The sequence below is a fragment of the Quercus lobata genome, chromosome 2 (genome assembly GCF_001633185.2).
Source record: "Quercus lobata isolate SW786 chromosome 2, ValleyOak3.0 Primary Assembly, whole genome shotgun sequence".
Classification (NCBI taxonomy): Eukaryota; Viridiplantae; Streptophyta; class Magnoliopsida; order Fagales; family Fagaceae; genus Quercus; species Quercus lobata.
In genome coordinates, this window is record NC_044905.1 from 39,266,849 (window position 1) to 39,286,317 (window position 19,469).

The window sequence follows — 19,469 nt, forward strand, 5'->3', positions numbered from 1 at the left end:
ATATAGGGGCTTTCCTTGTAGAGAAGATTGTAGAGTTAAGGCTCCGAGATCCTAGGGCTTTTCTTCCCATATTAGGAAGATTTTGAACGTGTAATAGGGTCTTAGGGCGTGATATGCAAGTTATTTCCATGTAAGAGTTCATGAGTGGACAACATGTAAGAGCTTCGTGGGACCCAACGTGTTCCATTGTCAGTATGCATAACCGCTTGTTTGGTTTATGCTGTCGGTACACATATCCGTTTGTCGAGCATGCTATTCATCCGTCAGGCACCCTCAACCCCTATGTCATGCTACACTCCCAAGCTATACTTTGGTCTTTATATGCGTGCCAATCGTTGAGACTAATCGCGTGGTGCCTGACGGGTCTTTTATGAAGTGGTCGGTTGTTGGGGAAGGTTGTATCGTCGGGTTTTTGCGAAGGTGGAATGAGTTATCCACCAACGAGTCATCAGGTGAGGTATTTCCATCCCAACGGGTTAAAGAGTTAGATGATTTTTATGTCAAAAAATTTCCTTATCACATCTTAATAGTAATAGAAAATAGAAATAACATAAACTTCAACTAATAATTCTCCATTGACTTCTCCCATAACTGTTGAAATTCTAAAATTAGAAGAAAAGAGTCTTCCAATCCAAATGCTTTGCAAATGTCGCAAGACTACTACATCAAAAACTTATTACTAATTATATACATGCTGGTATTTTATAAATGTTGTGATGTTAATACCTATTGTTGTAATATACCTAATGTAATAGTAGACAACAAACATATAACTTACAGATTTCACATGTTTGAACATGACTAACCCATCAAAATAACGTCATGTACTGCACAAGTTAGCGACTAGTTACTTTTAAATTAAAAAAACTCAAGTAACCAATTCAAAGAAGAATTTGAATAAATTCCAACTACACCCATTTTGGAAATTTATATCATTTTACATCACAAATTCACTATTAATGCATCTTAGAGCCTCTTAGATACAATAATTACAAAGACAATCATCGAAAACCACTATCCGTAAAGAGTTTCTGATTCTCCATCTCATCATATATGGTAGACGATACTAAAAACAAAATATATATCATAAATAGTGGGAGAAAGTGACTGGAACACCATTCAATCCAATCTTCTAAGCAGGTACTCAACTTGAACTTCCTTTGTCAATGGCATGATCCAGCCCCCATATAGATCAGCAACCAAGCTTGGCTCTATTTTGTAAACCGGTTCAGCTTCATCTCCCTCTACACTCATTGTCACCTCTTGGGCATAAGTTTTCGCCTTCATTTCTACTCTCTCTCTAATTGCCTCTTCAACTTCTGGGTATGTCAGCAGATCCATCAGTGTTTGACTGTCCTGCAAAATCCAACACAACGGCGCCAAAAAAATAAAACAAAAACAAAAGAAACTATAAGTGAAAGATTCAGAAATGCAAATCACACCCAAAAAATTGCACAGGAGAAGTAAAGTAGAAATGCATCTAAGAAAGGTTATGTACCTGTGCTCTAATGGCAGCTTCATACGCATCTGGAGAGGCTTGAAATTTTGCCTCCGCTACATATTTACCGTAATGGATTCTCTTTGACAGAGCCTGCAATCATAACAAGTATGCATCAATGCACAGTGAGAGAGAGAGAGAGAGAGAGATCTTGTTCCCCTTCTTTTGACAAGAGTACTGTTCATAGGGATGCAATAATGCCACAAATTGCTGTGTTTGAAAACTGCATTAATAGATATGCTTTGGAGTTTACCTACAGTTAATATACTATGAACATAACATTTACACAACATAGTGCAAACAATTAGATACGTCAAGAGAGAATCTTTTATGCAATTAGTCAATAGATATTAAAATTTTAGTCAAAATATATTTAAGGAGTGTGAAAAATGAGTTGGTTGGGCTTATCCACCATCATTGTAAAAAAGTTTCCATAATTAATTCACCCACACACCAGATGTATTAAAATTGCATATTTTTCAAACTTATATATTGCTGTAAATGAGACAAGGGAGGTAGATAACATGTTAATATATAGAGATTTATTTATTTCTTTACATAAAATGGAATTGCCAGGACTGATACATGATTTTCTTTTATCTTCAAAAGTGCAAGGAATGAATATGTGGAGGATGCTTAAGGAAGAAAGCTTTCACCAGATAGTGGATGCAATACCTCAAACACAGCATGTGGTTACTAAACCTGGTATACAGTATATGTTATGATCCTAGTGTCCCACATAGATTAAGTATAAGTTTAATCATGTGTTTGTAAGCTTTTGGGCACCCTCCCCTTGCAAGCCGGTTTTCAAGAGTGAGTTCTATCCATGGGTTCTTAACATTTGATATCAGAGCCAACCACTATGATTACATATATTTTCACACTAAAGCTTGTATATGGTAGGCCACTACTATAAAGTGGATAAAGAGAGAAATCATATGAGAACATCATGGAACACAAGTTGCATGCCAATGACAGACATCATAAAAATGTACTCTCTCTTTGATGTTCTGAGTCCTGAGAGGTCAAGTTTTAGTTCCTATACTAACTTTACATCTCTTGCACCATACAAATAGGCATAATTGCCGAGAAACCAACTCCTAATCCCACAATGCAGTTTTAATAAGCACAACCAAAAGGGGTCGCTTCACATAAGGGACTCCATTATTAATAAGAAGGCCAGAATTATACCAAAAAAGGATAAGCTTTCTTTACTTTTTGAATCCAAACCAGATTAAACCAGCCAACACCAATGTCATCTCACTTACTTGGGTTACAGGAAACTCATCCAAGGCAGGCAAGATAGATCCTACTGTAAGAAATGAAGACTTTTGAATTTTGCCAAGATGAATTATCATGTTAAAGAATAAAGATCTTACACTTAGTATTTCCAACAGAGATTTGAAATTTTTTACTTCCTAATGAATCTACTGAAATAAACAAATTGACCCTAGTCTAGCGGCTTAAGCATTTGGCAAAAGAAAAAACTCACTATTGACAGCAGGTACGGGTCTATGTACAACAATGTATAGCAGGCTACCATTTAAGGTGGCTAATAATAGTAACTTCTTAATAAGAATCTTAACCAGCATCAGCAATGGCATGTCTTGTCCCGGAGGTTGGCCTACATGGATTAAAAGTATAAGTCATCTACATTTGAGATTATGTTATGGCAGGCTTTAGCCTTACATCAAACCTCTCTGAAATAATGCCATATTTTTATGGGTTCATGTGTGAGAAGAGGAGCTTATCTTGAATTTTAGCCAACAGTAGGTGGTGTTAAGGGACCTATCCTGGTAGTTCTGCATTCAGACCAAAAAATGCCCTAAACTCAGGAAGGTCTAAGGAACTGCATTTACTGTTTTGCATTTGACCCCACCTTAACTGCCAAATGCTTTTCACTCGGAAAATCTCAATGTTGCTCAATTAAGGGAAAAGCTCTCATTAGATGCTCTATTAGGGAGATTTGACTTGTGCTGCTTGATTTACCCGTGGTAGTCAAACAGTCACAATTTCTTCCATGAACAAAAGTAATACGAAGTATACAAGTGCACAAAGAAGAGAGAGAGAGAGAGAGAGATGCGAAGTTGAGATACAAGGGGAACATTTAGCAAAAGATGCAAGATGCATAAGATAATTAATTCAGGGGACCATAAAGACAGAGTAAGTCCCTCAGTTGCACTTACTATAGTAGAATTCATACTATTATACTCATCCAAATTAACTTTGAAGTTTATTAATACATGTATGAATTGATCAAAATGCATACCTGCAAGCACATTGTGTCACAAACAGCAGTTGATCCACAATTGCCATCATCCCCTTTCTTGACTAATCTTGAGATAAGATCTCTAAAATACATGTCCCAGACTTTCTTATTTATATTAATTGAGTCAGCAAAAGGATGTAGCACCTGTTTGCAAGTTAGGAACCGTATCAAAATGGCAGAGAATAAGGGGAAATGAAAAAACAACTAGCAATTATTTTAATAAAAATCTAAGTGCACACAGAGAGAGAGAGAGAGAGAGAGAGAGAGAGAGTCAGGAATGTTCTCAGGGTTATCCTTTAAGAAAAATTTCATTAATTATAACTAATAAAAGAGAAGACTTATCTTTACATCAATTTTGCAACCTAAATATACTTTGAACCCAACTAGTGTGAAATTTATAGAAGGATTGTTGACTTTTCATGAAGCAAGCAAATTAACATTATTGAATTTCCCCTTCTTCCCCCTTCCAGATTATTATTCATTTTTTACTCTTTAATACTATTCTTACCTGTGGGTATTGCAAAGGTGGCAACAATGGGTCTGGGAGGTCATCAGGGAAAAAAGGATGCTCATCAGGGCTCTTGTATCTACCCACCTAATGTGCAATGAGAAGTTAATCAGAATGCCTTCAAAAACCCAACCTTCATTTCAACTATTCTTTTTTTTCCAGAGGTTTAACATACCTGAGCATGAAGCTTTTCAGTTTCTTTAACCATGTATTCAACCAAAGAGCCATGGAACCCATCCATGGAGAAAGCATTAGGGTCGTATGTATCTGCATTATAACAATATTGAGCTCTCTCCAAAAGGCTAAATATAATGCTATCCTCTTGTCGAATTAAGGAATTTCTTATACCCTCTAGTGTCAAGTTATCACTCCCATCCACCCTTTTCTTTATTGCCAATGATCTACATAAAAAGAAACCACCAAAAAATGAGAAAAAAGATGCCCAAATCCATCCACAGGACACTGAAACTGTATTCTATAATATTTGCATTCTCGCAAGAATTTTACATGTATTTACAACGATTGCAGGAAGACATGCCAGCACAACACACAAAGTGGACTGTTACCAATAATTTGATGGAAGAAACCAATAGCTATCTGGTTGATCAAGAAGTCCTACAAAAGAATCATGGATGCATTGATATATTTAAGCAACGAGTTTTGGAAAATCTTAAACCAATCAAGGGGGACAAATGAAGCTGCGTTTTGCATACATTTTGATATTAGCATTGTTTATATATATATATATATATATTTTAATGAGTGAAATGGAAGTACAAGAAGTACTATATAACATGAAGAGCACCTGCTGCAGAGAAGAGGTTGAATCGCCTAACTCTACTTACTTAGAAACATGGTTACAAACAAATAAATCAAGAAAACAAACCATAAAACAAGCATAAAATGTAAGTTTAACTACTAATTGTTGCAATTAAGTACTTTGTCAACTATTCATGATTTCTTTTCTTGTTTTAAATGTATCACTAGAATATATTTTTCAGCCTTTGAAATTTTGTCCAAGTTCATTTTGTTCCTCAAATTTAAAAAGTTGCAATTAAAAAAAATAAAAAATAAAAAGTACCACTTCCATCTTCCCATCTAAATGTTTTTTTTTTTTTTTTTTTTAATAAAATCCCATCTAACTGTTGTTAAAGAAATTGCATATGTGGGATAAAATAAGGTTTAGGCTAAATGGACAGACCGACAAAATTGAAACTTTTCGAGGACAAAAATGCAACTTTCTAAATTTGAAGAGGAAAGTCAAACTTGAACTTAATTGCAAGTATTTCAGCCTATATTTATGAAGCTCATTGGGATGCAAAACTGATCAGATCATCGACCATAATGTTTAAATGTTAATATGAATGCTTATTATATTAAGAACACACACAAGTGCCATAAATTGTGTAAAACCAAAGATAAAAAGCTATAATTATTTATTTAAATTTTAATAATCAAAACAAGCTGGATTCCGAAAATGAACAAAATTAGAGAAAACGGTTGGTGTTCTCGTACCCAGTGGAAGTTGCAGCAGCTTGTACAGATTGAATGCCTCTTTTGGACAAGCTTGAACCTCGGAAGCTGAAAGAGAGATTCTGCCTGGTCTGGTGGACAAAAGGGGAAATGGGTTTCGAAAATCTGGAAGTATGAGAAGGAGCTGTAATGGCAGGAGAGGCAACTCCTAACAGCTTGGCCTCCATTGAAAAGAAAGAGAGAGAGCTTAGACGGCAAGGAACGACGAAAAGAGAAACCCGTTAAAAAGTAAAACCCAAGACAAAGACAAAGGACGTTATGTTGTTTGGGCCAGTTTTACTTTTAGTGATTTGGGATTGGGTGAGACAGTGAGAGAGGACAGAGGGGTAGTAGGTGTGTTGGGTGAGTCGAGAGAGTTGGCAATCTACGCTACACCTACACCTACACGCAACGTGACACTTTTGAGTTTGACACATTCTCCTCCATTGCGTTTGTACAATGTTTGACACTGTTTTGGTTTGTAAACTAAATCAATCGTGAGGAATATCCCCCAACCCCACCCACCCACCCACCCACCAAATAGTCAAGAACCAACTAATTAACTTTGGTTTTACTTCCCTTTCTTCTGGGAAAAAATTTATTTTGTTAAGATTCAAGCTTAAAATGCAAGTTGGAGACGAATTAATATTATAAAGTGCAATTTTTGTGATGTTTGACAAGGAAGCAGGAAAATTAATTAAAGTACTTGCTACCCAATCTCCTATATGGAAGAAAATATAATAAGGGTGGAAATAGTTTATTTGTCTTTTTTTTGATAATCAGTTTATTTGTCTAATTATATCGATTCAATTACCTTAGATTATGAGTCTTTTGCTTGCATATTATATAAAATGATGTTTATTTGTGATATGGGCACTATTTCAAACTTATTTGGGAAAATTAGGAGAGATGCGAATTTTGGTAATGCTATTATCGAAATTCTGAGAAAAAGTAAAGGAGAGAAGAGAGACATGATGTGACAGAGAGTAGAAAAGAAAGAAAAAAAAAGAGAGAAAAAAGAAAGAAAGAATTATGGCAATACCATTGCCTAACAGTAACAAAAGGAACTTGAAATTTTGAACCTCTCAAATTGGGTGAGTTAAGTATGGCATCAACTACTTGGTTACACTAAGTTTTGTTGTTTGTAAGGAAAGCTACTAATAATATTTATTCCAAATATTGATAGTAGCTATAATTTCTTCCTTAAGATTTGTAGCTTTTAAAAAAATTGGATGTGGCTGCATATATCAATAAAATAAATAATTTTTTAATTTTTATTATAATTAATATATTTATAGTTCTATTGTAAAATTTTATTGTAATTAGACTTCTCTCAAAATAGAAGATAAATTTTTCTATAAATTTGAAATTATGTGTTTGTTTAGCAATTATGCCACGTACTTGAAGTATTGATTATATTATCTCCTTTTTTTCTAACTCGTGTAATATTTTCGAAAATTATTTAAATTTTAGTGGATATTTTTTAAATTAAGGTTATTAACATTTACAAACTTATTATATATTTTTGTATTTAGTTAATATTAAATATGGATTTAACCTCTAAACTTCCGCTTCTCAAAAAAAAAAAAAAAAAAACCTCTAAACTTCCAACATATCTGATTTCTGTCATAGTTATCCTTTAAATAATTAAAAAAGAAATTTGTTGAAATATTTAACTAATCTAAGAATAAATAATTTTAGCTTCCAATACCGACAATAAAGTGTGGTGTATTGTACAACAACATCCAATTTTTTTAAAAGCTACAAATCTTAGAAAAGAAATTGTCTCACATCCAATTTTTACCAAATTCTCTCTCATCCCTCCACTAATTCTCTCTCCTTGTGGGCCCCAAAATTTTTAAATTTCTGCTGAAATTCCAAGTTCCTCTTTTTACTGTTCCTCTCATATTTCGGCAACTGAATTGCTACAATTGCAAATTTTTTCCCTCTCCTAATTTCGGCAATGGTATTGTCACAATTCATTTTTTTTTTTTTTTTTCTCTTTGACGCATCATGTCTCTCTCCTATCTCTTATAAACTTTTTTTTTCAAAATTTCAATAATTGCATTACCAAAATTCACATCTCTTCTCATTTTCCCAAATAAGTTTGAACTACGCCCGTGTTAATATATCACAAATAAACATCATTTTATACAATATTTAGCCAAAAAACTCTTAGGATGAAGATGGTGGCAATATTAAGCATCAAGCGTACACTTGGAAAAATCTGTATCTTCCCAGTGAAGATTACTGCATACGATTTCCACATTCACAAACAAAACTTTACAATAACTAGTCATTGAAATTAAAGCAAACAAACTCTAAATGATTGGCTTAATGGCTCATAAAGTTTCATGAGAGGTTCTATTCTTGTCAAAAACAATCACAACCAATTTTTACCAAATTTTCTCTCCTCCCTCCACTAATTCTCTCTCCTTGTGGGCCCCAAAATTTTCTAAATTTTTGCTGAAATTCCAAGTTCCTCTTTTTATTGTTCCTCTCATATTTCGGCAACTGAATTGCCACAATTGCAAATTTTTTCCCTCTCCTAATTTCGGCAATGGTATTGCCACAATTCAATTTTTTTTTTCTCTAACAAATCATGTCTCTCTCCTCTCTTACAAACTTTTTTCTCAAAATTTCAACAATGGCACTACCAAAATTCACATCTCTTCTCATTTTCCCAAATAAATTTGAACTACGCCCATATCAGTATATCACAAATAAACATCATTTTATACAATATTCAGCCAAGAGACTCTTAGGATGAAGATGGTGGCAATATTAAGCATCAAGCGTACACTTGGAAAAATCTGTATCTTCCCAGTGAAGATTACTACATATGATTTCCACATTCACAAACAAAACTTTACAATAACTAGTCATTGAAATTAAAGCAAACAAACTCTAAATGATTGGCTTAATGGCTCATAAAGTTTCATGATATCTATGAGATCATGGGTTCAAAAACTTAAGCCAATATGTTGCAATTACCCCCAAAGAATTCCTCTCTACAATAACCTAGTATGTGTGAGACACCATGTTGCATTTTACAAGTAACAACCATTATGGCTACAAACAAAAGATGGCTTACAAACGAAAAAGAGGGACTAAGAATGAAAATAAAGAACCCAAGGAAATAATTTAGCTTGAAGTGAAGAAGTAAGCAAAAGTTCATATACACAAATCATATTATGCATTTTACACTATAGATAGTCTTTAATTTCCTCAATATGAAAATACCTTGATATGAAAATACCTCGATATATATGTGTGTGTTGAGAGGGGGGGGGGGGGGGAGAGGGAGCCCGAAGAGAAGGAACCATCAGTGGGACCCACCAGAGGTATAATTGGGCCCGACTATTCATCGGATCAGGCCCAGCTTAATCAGAACAATCAAAGCACTAGATGGATTAAGGAAGCCGAGAATGGCAATTCGCCCGAGGAAGCCAAGAAGTAGATACTCCTGGGAAGATGGGAGATAAGGTATAAAGGCTAGGGGTTTGGAAGCCGAGAAGGATTATTGTGCCATATGAATAAGAGTAGGAGGAAACTTCCAGAAAAAGCATCTATCATCTCCACATTCAGTGCACTACACCAACTCACCCTACCACATTAATGGCAAAATGACCCCTGAACAGTGCCCTCACAGCCTATAACCTACTTTACCACCATCAGTAAGGCAGTGATAGGACAAATATCCAAAGAAAGATCGACAGCCCTCTAAGTGGAAGGCTGGGATGCAATTCAAACGGCCATAAATAGGAAGGAAGGTCATACTTGATGAGGGTCGGAAAAAGTTCAAAGAGAGAAGTAGAGATAGAGAGAGAAAGAGAACTGTGTAAAACCGAGAAGTGTATTTCTTAAGAAACAATTGCTCCTCGGCCAGCTCGAGGAAGGAAATAAAATAAGAATCTCTTTTTTCCTAATTCATTTATATCAAGTCTTATCATTCTTGCCAACCCCATTTCTTTCATTATCAAAATGTAGTCCTTACGAAACAAGAAGTTGGCCTTAATTACCCATCTCTACAAATTAGTTGTATTTGGCTCCTATCCCAGCCCATTCTTAAAGAGTCGGGCTTGGTTTTAAGATTCGCCCCCTACAATAAATATATATAAAAGTTTATAAGTAAAACTGTGCAATGCATTGCCTTGGACTGGTATATTATAATTTTTTGTTAGCAAAACTACATTATTAGTCCCTAAAGTTTACTTGTTGAGTGCAATTACTCACTGAAGTTTCAAGTGAGCAGATTTAGTCCTTAAAGTTTAAATATTAAGCATTATTGGTCCCCCTATTAAGTTATGTTAGCTTGTTGTCTATGTGTGTAACAGAATCATGATGTGGCAAAATTTTTAATGACATGACAACTTAGTTGTAGGTGTAATCACAATCTTAGTCCTATTTTTAAAAATAATTATAATAAATCACCCTATTGCTAGCTATCTACACCTCCCTCTCCTAAATGCCACTGTTTCTTACCACACCAGAAACGTTCAAACTTATGACCACATTGTTCATAAGTCATAACAAACAAAAAAGGCTGGCCATTGGGGTATATGATTCAGCTCTAGTATCTCATAGCCGCCATCACTGTCAACAAGATCTTTGGTGAGAATCTTGGAAGGAAGAGTTGGTCCTCATTGGGTTGAAGTCGGAGGAGATAGTTTAGGAGTGGAATCGGATCCACTGCGGAGGAAGAAAAAAACCCATACTATCACACCCAATGCAAAATTTCAATCAAAGGCACTGTCATTGTGGCTTGCAAATCAAATCGACCAAAAATGAAAAGTAATTGACACAAAGATTAGTAAGGTACAGCAATGACAGTCATAACAATAAGCCCATAACTTTTCTTCAAGCTCACTTTTCTATTTTTCTAATTAAGTAATTTCAAAACTCAAGAAAAATAGTTGATTGATCTAAAGGTTCTAGACCTATATAGTGCGGCCTATGTATGGGTGATGTGGTCTTGGGTTGCCAGCAAGTCTTTATCGTTTGTTATGATCCATGGTCTTGGGTTGTCAGATACTTTGCTAGTGTTTTGAGAAATGCAGGAGTATGGGAGGGATGATGGTGGTGATGGTTATTATGGCCGTGAATATTTTATTTTATTTTTTATTTAAAAATTACTAGAATTAATTAGACCTAAAAACTAAGTTGCCACAACATTATAAAATTGACACATCATTATTCTGTTAGACATATAAATAACAAATTAACAGATCTTAATGAAGGGACCAATAATGCTCACTTTTAAAACTTTAGGGACTAAAAGCACTTATTTGAAACTTCAGGGACTAATAGTATTTAGTAGGTAAATTTTAGGGACCAACAATGTATTTTCGTCCTTTTGTTTTAATAAAAAACTTATCATACACAGGGCCCATTTGAATAGGCTGTTTACAAAGGTGCATTTTTAAAACGTGCGTTTTGAAAACATCATTTTATAAATCAAGATAAGCATTTGGTAAAAATGTGAAAATATGCGTTTTTTATTTTTAAAGTTACATTAAATGTTTGGATAAGCTATTTTAAAAATGACTGTTTTAGGTGTAAATTCCAAAAAATGACTTAACTATTTTGTTAAGGTTATTTTGTCATTTTTCCTTTAATCAGTGTTTTTATTAATTATTATTGAAAACAATTACCTTCAAGAGGAAGATATTAAAATGATTAGGAAAATAATTATATTAAAATAATTACTAAAAAAAATATGCAGAGCTAATTATCATCAAAGTTAAATTATGACATATGGATCCAAAGCTTATTGACTTGTATGGCTACAGAGCTATTGCCAGTGAATATAAAGCTTGGGAAGGCTGTACAAAGCTACATCTGTAGAGCACCTCGTCATGTATTATCTAAATCTTAGTAAGATAATGTGCAAGTAAGAAAAACAGAACGGAGCAGGCTCACGAAATGCTAATAACAAAACAGAGAAGGCTCACAAAATGCTGAAAACAAAACTAATGGAGTTCAACTATGATGCAAAATGCAATGAATCGCATCAATTATGAAGGAATGCTTAAAGGCAACATCTAGAATTTTGTAATAATTTTTAATTCCAGTTAGTTGTATTAGCAAAAAGCTCTAACTCGAATGCGCTCCCTCCTCCAATAAAAAAAGAGATAGAGAGTGAGATCATAGGTTCAAGGCTATTGGATGCATGTGAAATTTACCAATCCACAATAAAATTTCCCTCTATACAAACTTCCACTAACCAGCTCAAATGATACTCATATCGCACAAAGAAATGGAAAGATGCCTTGTTGGTACCCTGGGGGTCTGATTTCCACTTGGGTTCCTAGAACCTAGTAACCAAACTATTAAAAATTTGGACAGTGATTATTGGTATGTTTCCTCCCTCTCTTTCTCCCTCTAATACTTGTACACAATCCAATATGGTGAAAATAACAAGGTAAGGCAACAGGACTCTTGGAATCCAAAACAGTATGAGCAATAGAGTGTATTGATAGAATTTCAAAACATTGCTAATCCAATCTGCAATTAATTCCAAATTTGGAAAGCTCTTTGTGAATTGAAAACTATGAAAATTATTACTCATTTCATTAATAGTAAGATGTCTCGTAAACAAACAATTATGAAGCACATTTTCAAGCGTAGGATAGTGCATCACAAACACCATCAAACTTATTGGGTTGTAACATACTTAGAAAGAAATTGAACCCCAAAAAAAGTGGAAACCCCACAATAATGGGATACTCTCTTTCGTTAGTTTCCAGCACAATATCAAGTGTTATAAATTGTGCTAGATATTGGGCCTAGGCCAACCCAATCAGGGAGCCATTATGAGCCCAACCAAGCTGAAGGGAGCTTACTCTTCCAAGCTATTATGAGAGATTAGGAAAACCACATCATTAAAAAACATGGCAAGTTCACTTCAAGAAGAATTTACTACAGCAACAACTTGATTAACTGAGATACACATCCTAATAGTCTCCGAAGAACCTGCATTTTCACTCCCACAAAGATCATACCACATACAGCCACTGCCCCCAAGATACTTGACATTAAGTCTAGTACATAAAACCAGATCTTCAGCTTGAGATTAATGCACAAAACATTATGGACAAAATAATATAAAAAAGAGAGAATCAAATTAAGGCTTAAATTAGTCTAACCTCTCAAATAAAAGCTAAACTTCCAATAAGACACAACCACTCTGATCTGGAATCCAATTTCAACATCAAGATGTCAAATTGAGATATAGCAGCTCATGTACACAACAGAAAAACAATCATAGTAGTCGGAACAGAAGCTTTTGTAAGTAACAAGTGAAAACTCAGTAGTATCTACGAAAACAAACTCAATACTTTCAAATATCTCCAGCATTTCAAATATGCCGTCTTCAACAACGCTTAAGCATGATAAAAGCAATGTACAAGCCTACATATACTACAAACAATGTTATGGCTGTTTGTAGTGCTTTTGCTTTTGTTCCCATAGGTGTATGCATGTGTACCATTTTTTTTTTTTTTTTGGTTTTTCATTGATGCTTAAATGAGCAAGATGATTATGCATTTTTTGTGTATTAGAGTAAAATGAAGCTAAAAAGCAATAGATCAGTGCATTGTTATCAAGGTTCTAACACTGCACTTTGTAAAGTTTGGAGAAGCTCAAATTTGAGCATTATCAATTGTAGGTTTATATTTGTTGCCTTTGTTTGCTTCAAGAACTATAATTATACTACCACTATTTAGTGTTGAGGGTAAATTGCATTTTTGGTCCCTCAATTTTAAAAGGTTTGATTTTGGTCTTGCAAATTTTTAAATTTAACAATATAATCCCTCTGTCTAAAAGCCATGAAAGTTGAAATATTGGAAAAACACCCATTTCCAAGGGCAAGTGCAACTCTACAAACTCAGCTAAAATATATGGTTTATATACGCGTATTGAAATATATGGTACATGTAAAAGATGTATCCAATATCTGGTCATATAAAAGCTGAAAAACATGATAGCAAACTTCTTGGTAAGGACCACAAGTAAAATTCTTTATCATTCCAAATTTTCTCCATAACAGCAAATTGTTAGTTTCAATAAATAGTATTTTTGCTCTTTTCCCCTTTGTTATCAGAACTATGCCCACTACAAGCACATAGAGATAGACATATCTAACCCTCAACTCCCCAGCAGCACACATAAATAGATTCCAAAATCTGTCAAACTCAGAGGGCCAACTCGCATAGAGAGGATACACAAACACTATACTGGAAGTGCATTTACAATACCCATTAAGCTTTTTATCACTAAAGAATGTTAAAAATTGAATTTTTTATCAAAAGCCCATAAACACAGTCGTGATTCTTGAATAAGAAACATAATAAAGAAAACTCCTTCATCCATTTATTCCCAACCCACCATGATATCTATGTGTCTACAAATATAAAGCAATAATTATAATCAAAACCCAAAATGGGCAGGTCTCGAAAGCAGCCAAAAACCCAAATAAATCCACAACCCATGAAGAAACAAAAACAGCAGCAGCAACAAATCTCTCAGCCAAAATAAGTTCTAAAATTTTGATTTCAAATTCAAACAATCATGTAACCCACCAGTAAAAAGCCCAAATCTATAACAAAAATTCAGCAGAAGAGGAAGAGAGAATTGTTACCTGGCAAGCAAGATGAAGAACGAAGCAGAAGTATTAACAGAGAATTGAGAGCTCATGGAGACTGAGAGAACAGAGTAGCAGATATACATGGAAGAGTATAGACTGACTGAGAAAATAAAGGAGGAGATATACATGGGGGAAGGGATAAAGCTGGTATTTCCTATCGTGTTGGCGCTATTTCTTATCGTATTGGCACTATTTTGATTTTCTGAAGAAAAAAAAATAGCGGTTAGCCCATCTGCGTTTCTGAAAAAGCAAAGCTTTGCAGTGTTTTGCAAACGTGAAAAATCTGGATTTTGAAAATGCAAACGTGCTGATTTTGTGGAGCCAAACAATTTGGCAAATCACGTTTTGTCTAAAACGCGCGTAAAGGATTTGTAAACAGCCTATCCAGACGGGCTCACAGCAGCAAAATCTTATCTTAATTCAGTTGTTTTAGATACATCTCCTTCGATGTCTCACAGATCACGATTATTTAGATTTATTGCTGCTTGGGTTAGAGATGAATCATGTGAGGAGGTGATATTGAATGCTTGGAGAATTCCCCATGAAGGAAGTCCCACTTTCTCGCTATGCAGGAAAATCCAGAAATCCAAACATCTACTCTCAAGATGGAATAAGGAATGTTTCAAACATTGCAATCTAAAAATTACTCAAATCCTGTCAAAAATAGATGAAATTCAAAAACTTGAGCCGAGCCTAGAGAATCTAATTCTCAAAGAAAATCTTCAAAGAGAATTGGATGAATGGTTCATAGAGATGAAACTTTAAAACGGTAGAAATCTAGGGAGATTTGGTTAGCGGAAGGGGACCGAAACACGAGGTTTTTTCATCTGTCTATGGTCATTCGTAGTCGAAATTATATTGAAACCATTAAAAATGAGCAGGGAGTGTGGCTAAGCAACCAAAAAGATATTGAACACTTCTTCACTAGCCAATACAAAGAGCTATTTTCTCAGCATGAATTAGATTTTCCAAAGAATTTGGATGGCCTTTTCTAGCGCTGTATTTCAGACGAGGAAAATCGTGACATTAGTGCCATCCCTTCAGCTGAAGAAATTCACCAGGTTCTTTTTCACATGAATCCCACAAAGTCCCCTGGACCAGATGGAATGCCAGCTTTGGTTTTCAGACAATACTGGCATATTGTTGGGTAAGAGGTTGAGTGCTGTTCAAAATATTTTTTCAGTTAGGTTCTCTTCTTAGGGAAGTAAATCACTCCCACATTGTTTTGATTCCAAAAACAAAGAACTTATCTTCTTTCAACCATTTCAGGCCTATCAGTCTTTGCAATACAGTATATACCTTTGCTTAGTAAAATAATTGACAAAGCTCAATCTGCCTCTGTTCCAGGTCGATGGATTGCAGAAAATTCAATTTTAGTGCAGGAGCTTCTTCACTATTTTAAGAAGAGTAAAAGGAAAATTGGTCTTGTGGGAATAAAAGTGGATTTGTAGAAGGCTTTTGACAAAGTCTGCTGGAAGTTTCTGTCTACTGTGCTAAAAAACCTTGGTTTTTGCCAAACTTTTATCAATTGGGTGGAGGTATGTGTGTTTACAGTGTCTTATTCCATTATTATAAATGGCTCTGTTACTAATAAAGTTTTTCATAAGCATGGCCTAAGACAAGGAGATCCCCTTTCTCCTTACCTATTTATTATTTGTCAGGAAGTTTTATCCAAATTAATAAATAGAGCAATGGATGCTGGCAGGATTAAGGGTGTGAAGATCAGTAGAGGAAGTCCCACTATTTCACATCTCATGTATGCCGATGATGTTGTTTTATTTTGGAAAGCCTTTGTGAGAGAGGTGACAGCTATGATAGATTGCTTAGAAAAATATTGCGAGTGGTTAGGGCAATCGATTAACAAGGATAAGTCTGGATTCATAACTTCAAAATCCACTCATAGAGAAACTGAGAGGCAGCTGGCTAGTATCTTGAATATGAGGAAAATGCCTCAAGATTCTAAATATTTGGGAAATCCAATGTTCCTCACCAAAAGGAGAACTCGGGATTTTAAATTTGTTAAAGATAAGCTGGAAGGTAAACTTGCAAGTTGGAAGAGCAAGCATCTATCTTGGGCAGCAAGGAGCACTTTAATTAGATCAGTTGCTCAATCCTCTCCTCTGTATTCTATGTTAATTTTTGAATTACCAAGGAAAATATGTGAATACCTTGATGTTATAACAAGAAGATTTTAGTGGAAACAAAGGGCGAAAGAATCCAGATACTTAGCTCTGCGGTGCTGGGATAGTCTTTGCCAACCTAAGAAACATGGAGGGTTGGGTTTTCGAAGATCTAAGAATGTGAACTTTGCAATGCTCAAAAAATTGGGCTGGATTATTTTAACAGATCATGATAAACTTTGCTCTCAAGTTCTAAGAAGCAAATATAAAGTGAGGAGGGATTGGCTTCGTTAACCACCAAAGCAAAATGCTTCACTAGTTTGGTTAGGCATCGAAAAGGCCAAGCTAGGCTTAAAGAAGGGTGTGCCTATTTTATTGTGGGTAATGGGCAAAATATCAGCGTGTGGGAAGACCCTTGAATTCCTTGGATTCAAGGTTTTAGCCCAAAACCAAGGGATGAGACACAACAACTGGACTTCCTTAGGGTGGCTGATCTCTTTGACGAAATAGGGGAGGGCATGGGATGTTCAAAACTACATGCCACTTTTGATGATGCATCGATAGAAGCTATTTTGAAGATTCCTATTCCAATGTTCCAAAAGGAAGACAAACTTGTGTGGGTGCTTGATAGAAAAGGTGTCTTTTCTATGAGATCTGCTTATTGTGCTAATCAAAGCATCCATTTTGATGATACCAATAAAAATATTTGGATAGGAATTTGGAAAGCAAAAATTCATGAACGATTGAAAATTTTCCTATGGAGGATTGCAAATAACGCTCTTCCAACAAAGTTCAGATTGGCTACATTTTTGTAAGGAAGTAACACCTCTTGCCGATTCTGTGAAGCTAAACAAGAATCTATCCTGCATCTTTTTTCTACGTGTTCTTTGGCAAGAGTTTTGTGGTTTGAAAATTGCTGGGGTGTTCACATAGACAGCATACCACTTAATTCCCCAAAAGACCTTGTGTCTTTCATTTTAAAGGCGACACTAGTGCTAGAATCACTATCGAAAATCAAAAATGAAAAAAAATTTCAACAAAATAGTCATGTTGTAAGTGAAGTCCAAACTCTTTGATTAGAGATTCAGAGAGTTTAAGAGAGACGACAAACAAAGCTCACACCACCTTCCTCCAAATCCCAGCATGAAATGGAGCAAACCCCCTATGAGTACCATAAAAATAAACTATGATGCAGCTGTGTCCCCAGACTCCCCACACAAAGTAGCACTAGCCATTATAGCTCGTGACCACAATGGAGATCTAGTTTGGGTAGAAACGAATATCATCCCTGGTTGCTATTCATTGGTGGCTGAAGCTCAGCTATAAGATTGGGTGTGCAAGTTGCTAGCAGAGAGAATTGGAGTAGAGTTGTGTTAGAGAGCGACTCGAAGGAAAGCATCCTTCATTTATCTCATCCAAGGGAGACACCGGCATGGTCTATTGAAGGGCTTATTCAAGACATTTGCTCTATATGTATTTATTCCTCTATTTGTTTTCTTTGGATCAAAAGAAAGGCTTATGCTACCGCTCATGCTCTTGCCAAATGGGCGTTCTTTTGTAATTTTGCAGGCCCTGTTTCTTTTGTTGTTTGCCCCCTTTCTTTCTTCAATGTTTTGAAAGGGGACTGTTTTGTATAGTTTGCTGTTGTTTTCAATAAAATCTTTCTTTGAAGCAAAAAAAAAAAAAAAAAAAAAAATTATCATACACAATGTGCTTTTGTCACCAAACTTGAAGTGAATTTTGTTATATTATTTTAGCAATCTATTTTATTATTTAAATTTAATTATATTTGTGTGGGGTGAAACCAAGAAACCAAGAATTGGAAAGGAATGCAGAAATAGATTAATGTGGTAGCATAGAACTTTATTATTCGAGGTAATAGTAATACAATGCCATGAAATGATACAAAATTCCACTCAACTTGCTCTTACAATACTCTCTTAATCTCTCAATTTCTGAACCCCCATCTAGATGGGGTAAGACCCTATTTATGGTGGTTGAGCTCTCCTTCCATAGTAGGTTGTGATAATGGTGGTAAGGAGATACTTGTCCCATCGGGTGTCTTCTCCCTCATTTTGGAGATCTGAGAGGGGTTTTGGGTCTATGACACTATTTAGGTCGGTCATTCAGAAATAAATATAGCTCAAGGTGGGGTCACCTAATTAATGCAGAGGTGACTGTTGCCCATTCTAGACGTTACCATTCCTAGATCGTTGGCACTCCTCAAGATGGTTGTGGCTCTTAGACTTCTTCTTAGTAAAGAATCTTGTGTTTTTCTTTAGCTAAGGAGGAAGATGTGGTTGTGTGGATTGGGCCCCCAGAAGGGAATTCCTTGGAATAGGCCCTTGGTCCCATTGGTTGAATCAGGCTTCCAGGACTTCTTCATTTCTTTCTTGGGCCCTCGGCTCTCAACTATTACTAGATGAAGGTTACATTACCCTTCCACAATATTATTATAAAATATTAGTATTGATTGACCTATATTTTTTAATTAATCCGTAAATTGCACATATATAATACTAGTTATTTACTAAATTTGGGAGGCTAGGCTAGTAAATTTATTAATTCATAGGAGGAGGTTAGTGCAATTTATTAAAAAATTAATTTAAAATATTATTATTTTATTTCTTTCTGTTGATTGAATCACTGCAGAAAAAAAAATCATTCAAATACAATAATTGAGATGCAAGAGACTTAGATTGGTTGACACTTTTTGATATTTCCAACTGAAACTTTCTGTGTTCAAATCCTTCACTCAGTTCAATTAGTAAAGTACTTTTTTGTCAAACAAGAGGTCTATGGTTTAAACCCATGGTTTTAAAAACCAGACCAGACCGACCGGTTCAACTGGGAACCGGGCACCAGCTCGATTTGGTAAAAATGCCCAAAACCGGTCAAAAACCTGATTAAACTGG

At 35.1% G+C, this 19,469-nt stretch overlaps 1 protein-coding gene across 3 annotated transcripts; it reads right to left on the minus strand.

Annotated features, from left to right (window-relative positions):
* Positions 1 to 873: 873 nt before the first annotated feature.
* LOC115975562 (chorismate mutase 1, chloroplastic) lies at positions 874 to 6,247 on the minus strand. Of its 3 annotated transcripts, none has more exons than XM_031096390.1 (7): positions 5,791 to 6,247; positions 4,624 to 4,676; positions 4,451 to 4,542; positions 4,276 to 4,362; positions 3,768 to 3,911; positions 1,499 to 1,591; positions 874 to 1,356 (listed from the first exon to the last, which is right to left on the minus strand). In XM_031096390.1, exons 1-7 carry the CDS (start codon positions 5,973 to 5,975, stop codon positions 1,120 to 1,122), a joined length of 891 nt encoding a protein of 296 aa, XP_030952250.1. In that variant the 5' UTR covers positions 5,976 to 6,247; the 3' UTR covers positions 874 to 1,119. The 3 variants fall into 3 exon arrangements, with proteins under 3 accessions (XP_030952250.1, XP_030952251.1, XP_030952249.1); XM_031096391.1 differs by adding an exon at positions 4,783 to 4,890 and having other exon boundaries at positions 4,451 to 4,676; positions 5,791 to 5,877; XM_031096389.1 differs by having other exon boundaries at positions 4,451 to 4,676.
* Positions 6,248 to 19,469: the final 13,222 nt, after the last annotated feature.

Excerpts from the sequence above, each read along its gene's own strand:
- LOC115975562 (XM_031096389.1), bottom strand. The coding sequence starts at position 5,975 with ATGGAGGCCAAGCTGTTAGGAGTTGCCTCTCCTGCCATTACAGCTCCT. Across the intron at positions 4,677-5,790 it reads GCTGCTGCAACTTCCACTGG|ATCATTGGCAATAAAGAAAA; the intron begins GTACGAGAACAC and ends CTTTTTATGTAG. Across the intron at positions 3,912-4,275 it reads CACCTTTGCAATACCCACAG|GTGCTACATCCTTTTGCTGA; the intron begins GTAAGAATAGTA and ends ACTTGCAAACAG.